Source organism: Juglans regia, chromosome 1 (assembly GCF_001411555.2).
Source record: "Juglans regia cultivar Chandler chromosome 1, Walnut 2.0, whole genome shotgun sequence".
In the NCBI taxonomy this organism is placed as follows: Eukaryota; Viridiplantae; Streptophyta; class Magnoliopsida; order Fagales; family Juglandaceae; genus Juglans; species Juglans regia.
In genome coordinates, this window is record NC_049901.1 from 28,284,230 (window position 1) to 28,292,096 (window position 7,867).

A 7,867-nucleotide genomic window follows, 5' to 3' on the forward strand; every position below is an offset into this window, starting at 1 on the left:
GGAGATTTTTGTTCGTGATTAGTATTTGCATCAATTTACTTGTTGTTTGGAAAAAATGAAAAGAAGAAACTGATTTTATTAAGAATATTCTGGTTTTTAGTCTATTTTTTCTTCTTGTTAATTTTTAATAGGAAAGTTAGCGTTGTCCTGCATCTTGCATCTGAGAGGGAGATTTTTGTTCGAGATTAACATTTACATTCAGTTTGAAAAAGGGCCTATTTTTATTGTAAAGATTTGCATTCAGTTTGTGTCAAAATATGTTGAGTCCAAAATATAGTAAAAAGTACCGTGAATATATATAAATGCCCAACTAAAAGATTTCAATATAATATTGTAGGTGCGTGGCATCTTGATTTCATCGTTGAGATAGATGGAGAAAGAGAAAGAAGATGCATCCCGCATAACAGTTCCTATCACCAATCCATCAATCCAGGTATTGTAAACATCTTTCAACAGTTAGTGTGTGTTTATTTTATGTGTAGTCTTTGTCCACTTGGGTTGATTAACATTATGTTGCTATATATTAGGACAACATATCAAGACCACTGTATCCAAATTTTTCAAATTACATGCCAAGTTACTACGGTCCAATGTCTCATGCGTGGTTACCACCTTTTGTGCCTCCTCCAAATGCCAACCCATATTTATGGAGCAACCAGGTAATCATTTTTTAGAATATGCCTTTGTAGTTAATGTTATACTTGAATATTTGGTCTAACTATTTATGTTTAATTTTTGTTGGAGAACTGCAGCAACACCCATGGAGCTCTACTGCCGCTGCAACGTCAAGTACTACTGCCCTAAGTAGTTCTGCTGCCTTGTATAGTTCTGCCATGCCAATGATGGGACCTCCTCCAAATGCGTACCCATATCCATGGAACAACCAGGTAATCATTTTTTAGAGTATGCATTTGTAGTTAATGTTGTACTTGAATATTTGGTATAACTATTTATGTTTACATTTTATTTGGAAAACTGCAGCAACACCCATGGATCTCTACTTCTACTCCCATGTCTAGTTCTGCAAGTAGTGTCAGCTCTAGTGTAGCTGCGAGTTCTAGTGTACAGAGCAGCGCTAGCGTCGCTTCTAGCTCTTGTTCAGCTTTACCAGCATTTGTTCCTCCAACTTCTACCAACCCATATCCATGTGACAGTGAGGTGATGTTTTTGATTCTCCACATGCAGTTTCTTTTACATTATCTAGAACATACTTTTTTCATGCCATACTTTTTTCTCTTAATTTACAGGAAAATAAAGTGCAGCAAAGTAACTCTATTGAAGAAAATAGTGAGGCCACATCAGACTCAATAGAAGTTGAAGCGCAATCTACTGCCTCTTTGGGTAATACGGCTGATACCAAAGAGGCTAGCACTGATGGGGGTGATACCACTGAGGAGCCAAAGCCAGGGATGACTTTTGAGTCGGAGAATGAGTTGATGAATTACTATAAACATTACGGAAAACGATGTGGTTTTGGCGTAATGACACAAAGGAGTAAAAGGGAGAGAGATGGGACTGTGAAATATGTCACTGTGGGATGTGCTCGGGGTGGCAAGGCACGAAATAGGGCGTCAAACGTCTCCAAGCCTCGGCCAACAAGCAAGACAGACTGCAAGGCAAGGATAAATGTCATGTTAAAGGATGGGAAGTTGTGTGTCACATCCGTATTTAACACACACAATCATGGGCTTAGTCCAAGAAAATCCAGATTTTTCAGATGCAACAGAGAAGTTAATGAGTCTGTTAAGAGGGTGTTGGATACTAATGATGAGGCTGGTATACGGATGAATAAAAGTTTCCATGCTCTTGTGACTGAGGCGGGTGGGTTTGAGAACGTACCATTTGGAGAAAAAGATTGTCGTAATTATATTGACAAGGCACGACACTTACGCCTTGGTAAAGGTGGTGCTCAAGCGCTGTTTGAGTATTTTAGAAGGATGCAATTCAAGAATGATGGTTTTTTCAGCCTCATGGAATTGGATGATGATGATAGACTGAAAAGTGTATTTTGGGCGGACGCCCGTAGTAGAGGGGCCTACAACTACTTTGGAGATGTAGTAACTTTCGATACCACATACCTGACAAATAGGTATGGAATGCCATTTGCACCTTTTGTGGGTGTAAACCATCATGGACAGTCAATCCTTTTGGGTGCAGGCCTTATTTCAAGTGAGGATACGGAATCGTTTGTTTGGTTATTTAAAACTTGGCTCGATTGCATGGATGGAAAAGCGCCGAATACTATCATAACAGATCAAGATCGCGCAATGAAAAATGCGATAGCTATTGTCTTTCCCAACACGCGGCATAGATATTGCTTGTGGCACATATTGCGAAAGGTGCCTGAGAAGCTTGGTTCACATGCTCAATACAAATGTGGCCTGAAAAGTAAGTTACTATCTTGTGTCTATGACTCTCTTACAATCGAGGAGTTTGAGAATTCTTGGAACAGCCTGAAGGATACTTTCAATTTACATGAAAATGCATGGTTGCAAAGCTTATATGCGGAAAGAGAGTTTTGGGTGCCGATATATTTAAAGAATTCGTTTTGGGTTGGAATGAGTACAACTCAACGCAGTGAGAGTATGAATGCTTTCTTTGATGGTTACGTGCATGCCAGGACAAACCTTAAAGAGTTTGTTGATCAGTTCGACAATGCATTGAAGAAAAAAATTGAGAACGAAAACCAAGCTGACTTCAATTCATTTAATTTCACGGTTCCTTGCATATCACACTTGGCTTTTGAGAAGAAGTTTCAAGATGTATACACAAATTCAAAATTTAGGGAGGTTCAACAAGAGATAATGGGAATGATATATTGTCATTGTCGTTTCGAGAAAATGGATGGAGTAATCGCAACTTACTCGGTCGATGATCAAGTTAAGGCTGAAGATTTCATCAAGGAGGTTACGTACACTCTTTACTTTAATGAGACCGAATGTGAGGCGAAGTGTGTTTGTGGGTTGTTTGAGATGCGAGGGATCATTTGTAGACATATTCTTGCCATCTTTTCAGCTAAGAAAGTTCGTGAGTTGCCGGAAAAATATATATTGGACCGGTGGAGAAAAGACATAAAACGTAAGTATACGTTTATTTCGAGAAGTTATGACATTGCTGATCAGAGACCCGAAACTGTTAGGTATAAACGTATATTGAAAACTTTCAATGAGGTAGTAACAAATGCAGTATCGTGCGATGGGCATACTGAGGAAATGATTTCGAAGTTATATGCGATGAATGAGGTATGGCGCACTTCAAACCCCAAGGACATTGCTAATGTTGGAGGAAATACCGTGAATGCAGCGACAGAAGGAAGTTCCAAAAAGGTGCTAAGTCCCCATGTTGTCAGAGGCAAGGGAAGACCCCCGTGTAAGAGGAGGATGTCAACGATGGAGGAACAATTGAAGAAAATAAAACTAAGGCTGTGAATAAGAAAAAAGATAAGGGAAAGAATAGACCGGTGAGAGCATAGTATCCTGATGATCATCTTTAAGTATTTGCGATATGCTATTATTTTCACTTGTGAACTCTAATTATTTTTTATGTTGTCAGAGGCATAGATTGGATACTGAACTATTGGAAAGCAGTGGAAACCAACTCGGGATATCAGAAATGAGGGTGCAAGAAAATGTACAAACTTCCATAATGGTGGATCAAGAAAGTGGACAACAAACTTCAGTGATAGGGACACAAGAAAGCGTACAATTACCACTTGAATTCACTTTATTGGTTAAACTCGTTTAATTTTATATGGGTCTTATGGGTCTTACTTTGGCTGTTATTATGTTCACAGATGCAATTAGAAATGGATGGAACGCAGCCGGACGCAGCCGAAGACTGCAGATGGAATGCAGCCAAGCAGCTTCTTGTAGCAAGACTTCATAGATCCATTATGCCTACTTATGTTGTGTGTTAATTGTGGTGATTTGTTGGAATTAGTGTTAGATGTGGTTTGTATGCATTTGTGTGTTAGGGGTAATTTGCGTGTTGGTGTTGGTATGTTGGAGTAAGTATGTTATGTATTAGTGGTGCAAGTATACGTTTTGTATCGTATCTTAGTATTTGAACCCACGTTTTGCACATTTTGTATCCAAATATACTATTTATGCCCTCGTGAGTTTGTATCCAAGTATTCAATTTATGTGGCATTAGTTTATGAGTTGAGATTATACTGTATTTGATATTGCTTCTTATGTCCAAGTTCCAAAAAGGTAATTAATAAACCTGTAATTTAGTCTTGTCAAATATTCTGACAAAATGATATCAGGCTGGTAAGTTATTTTCATGCCATATATATACTCTTTTAATAAGCATTGTCACGTTAAAACATACTAAAGTCTCGAGTTGAAGATCAGATACAAATCAAATTAAAGTCTCAAATATATATATTTTTAAGTCTCGACTTACAAACGCTAAGTTTTCTTCAAATACAGATACAAAGTCGTCAACCCAGTGAGAGTATCAAATACAAGTAAATAATTATGGTTATTAGCCAAAATACACGAAATAATTTGCGTGCATGCCGCATGTCGGCTTCTTGAATGCGAAACTCGGCTTGATGATTATGAAGTGCCAACTCCCTCTTCTCAATCTCTTCTTCTCTCTTTTTAAGCTCTTCATGTTTTCTTAAGACTTCTGCTTCTCTCTTTTTAAGTTCTTCATCTTTCCTTAATTCTGCTTCTCTATTTTTAAGTTCTTCCTCTTTCCTTAATATTTCTGCTTCTCTCTTTACAAAGTCTTGCTCTTTGTATTCACTACTATCTGACCACTTGAAAAACTTGCAGTGCGATAACCCCTGATTATACATAAATAAATGTAGACGTATGTCTGAAGTCAAAATTTTGAATAAAACATTAATATGAAAACAAAAACACAGAACTACTATTAACTGCGTCTACCTCTTTGTTGTAGAGTGGACACCCAAAGAATGCTCGCCCCGGATTTCTTCGAGTATTTGATATTCTAAGTACAGCTTGTTTCCCACAGCTGCACATTGGGACGTCACTCAATGTATGATTAAGCAACGATGTTGACGCAACTGATGACGACATTTTAAACCTGTCAACGAAATACAACAACACCTCCAACAATATATTCAGTGAGTTTGTATAAGGTTGTACATAGCACATCCAACAATATAATCTAAGTACAACAGTACCTCCAACACATCCATAAAATCCTCTCCAACATAGCACATCCAACAATATAATCTAAGTACAACAGTAACTCCAACACATCCATAAAATCCTCTCCAACATAGCAAGATACATAAAAGGCACTTTGTTTTCTAAGAAAGATACATATAAGGCTGTTACATGGCATATCCAAGTATTCTAAGTACAACAGCACATCCAAGAATACATTTGCCTCTGTATATAGCAGATTTTTTTCCAAGTACACTTTTCAGGTCAAAACTTCACTTACAACATATCCATCATCAGCAGAAATCGAGTCAGAACCGTTAGGAGTTGTGTTGGTCATCTTGACATGGAACTTCCCTTTCTGTAAGTAAAAGATCAGAATCTGGTTTCATGCAATCTGACATTGGTTCACAACATAATGTTCACACTTCAGAGTTATCATCCCAACAAATCCCATTTTTTTCTAATGTGCCTTTAGTAGCTATACATAATAACTTTCTATTAGAGCTATAGCATCAGTACTGTTCTTCTTGCTTTTTGTCACTTCATTCTTACTTTCTTTTCTTGGCTTATCTACTCGCTTCCATGTCATAATTATATATGTAAACAATATATAATTGTTTGTTTTATATCTTTAACAATATATAGCTTTAAAATGAATGGAAGCATGCATATCTATATCACATTCTACAGAATGCAACACCTACAATGTAATCTTGTTCTCCGCTGTTATTTTCTCATGTATGTTGTCTTTGACTGTAAGTACTGTACTCTCAAATTTACAGTATCGCTAACTTGAGTCCTAATATTTTGTAGCTCCCCTGAATAGGGACGACAAAAGTTGTTCCTTCATGCATCTTTCAAAAGTTCCCACTTATTCATTGTGCAGACATTGACTTCAAAATTAAACTTCAGTCTTTTTAGTACTGCTGAGCAATGATGTTCCTCTGACTTTTTATGCATATCCCATATCTAAAGCATAAAGAACATTTGTCGGAAACCCAAAGTTGTGAGAAAGAAGGCAAGCATCCCTTATCACACAGCCAATGAGAATGCTTTCAATAAAATTGAGGAAGAAAAAAAACAAAGAAAACCATGTTTTCCTTTGAAATGAGATTTTGCTGAACAGGGAAAACAAACATCTGTAGTACAAAGGTAAGATAGTTCAAAAAAGACTGGCTTCTCTGCCATGATCGATTGACTTGTATATATTGAGTAAAAATACATAGCAATCAATCTCAATATGACATTAGGCAAGCATTACATGTTATCAACAACTCTTCAAGGAACATCTCTAGATTCATAAAAATTGAGGAATTACATTAACATATACCGGATAAATAATCTAAAAAAAAATATCGATGCCTTCAACTTTTGGAAACATATCCAATACCATTCAATTTCCAACCCATTTCCTAGATTCATAAAAATTAAGGAATTACAATAATATATACCGAATAAATATTTCCAACCCAATATATCCAATACCATTCGATGCCTATGATTTAACATAAAATCATATATCCAATGCCAAGAGATTCGCAACCCAATTTCTACATTCTTAAAAATTAAGGAATGTCTATTGGGTTATAGGGTTGGGAAATTTACCTAGGATTTCACCGTCTGTGGAAGGTGAATAACTGGAGTGCGAATCTCTCTTCCTCGGCGTCGCACAGCTGCATTAGGGTTAGATTTAGGTTTGGGAGAGAGATCGGGCAGGGGAGAGATACCTGGAAGGAGAAACGAAGAGAAACAAAGAAGGATAAATGAGAAGAAAGATCAAGAAACCAAGAGAAATCAAGAGAGAGGAAGAGAAACGAACCTGCGATGGCTTCAATCCGGGGAGAAACGAAGGAGAACAGAGAACAGAGCTCTCTGGGGAAGGAGAACCAAAAACCAAAACTGAGAAAAAGCCCAAAACGGTGTGCTTTGGGGTCGAAGGCATGCATATAAGTGGACTGAAAACGCACCGTTTTATTTACTCTAAAACGGTGCGTCTTGAGTCCACGTAGGAAGTCGTCCGCGCGCAGGCCCGAGCCATGCCTTCCTCTAGCATTTTTCGTCATTTTAATCAGGCCAGCGGGTTTTCAGGTCATATACATAGCCCTATTTTAAGATTTGTTTGGATAGTGGATTCTATTATTATTTATTTTTTAATATTTTTTAATTTTATTATTTTTTATTTTTTATTACTATTTACAAATTATTTAAAATTACCTCAATAACTAAACGCACCTTAGAAAGACTAGTTTTAGATCCTTTGCCACATTAATGCCGTTGCGTCTGTCCTTTCTTAGTTGTAGTCAATGTTTTCTTATTAAAAAAAATCTATTTAAAAGTCTTTAGACACATTATCCATGTGCCTAATTTAATTTAAAAGATAAATATTAAAATATGAATATTTCAAATCAAATTATATCACGTAAATGATCTGTGGTGTGAAGAATTTCAAATAACATTACTAAAAAAAATAGCTATAAGTTATAAGTACATACATAAATTTGATAAACAATTACTTAGATTTCACCTCTTAAAATCTTAATTCATTTACGTATCAACTTCTAAAAAATTTAAATTTATCAATGTATCTTATTAATTCATGTATCACCCTTTTATATTCTTTATTCTCTAATGACCTTAAAATGGAATCTTGAAAATTATTTGTAACACAAGAAATTTGAAATGAATAATATTGAGCTCCTTCAAAAGCTAATTTTATATAGATT

The 7,867-nt window shown here is 36.3% G+C and overlaps 1 protein-coding gene across 1 annotated transcript; it reads left to right on the forward strand.

Annotated features, from left to right (window-relative positions):
- The first annotated feature begins 370 nt into the window (after positions 1-370).
- Positions 371-3,916, forward strand: LOC118348599 (protein FAR1-RELATED SEQUENCE 5-like). The gene is made up of 7 exons (XM_035690636.1): positions 371-433; positions 528-659; positions 753-887; positions 982-1,158; positions 1,248-3,326; positions 3,553-3,699; positions 3,794-3,916. Exons 1-7 carry the CDS (start codon positions 371-373, stop codon positions 3,914-3,916), a joined length of 2,856 nt encoding a protein of 951 aa, XP_035546529.1.
- The last annotated feature ends 3,951 nt before the right edge of the window (positions 3,917-7,867 follow it).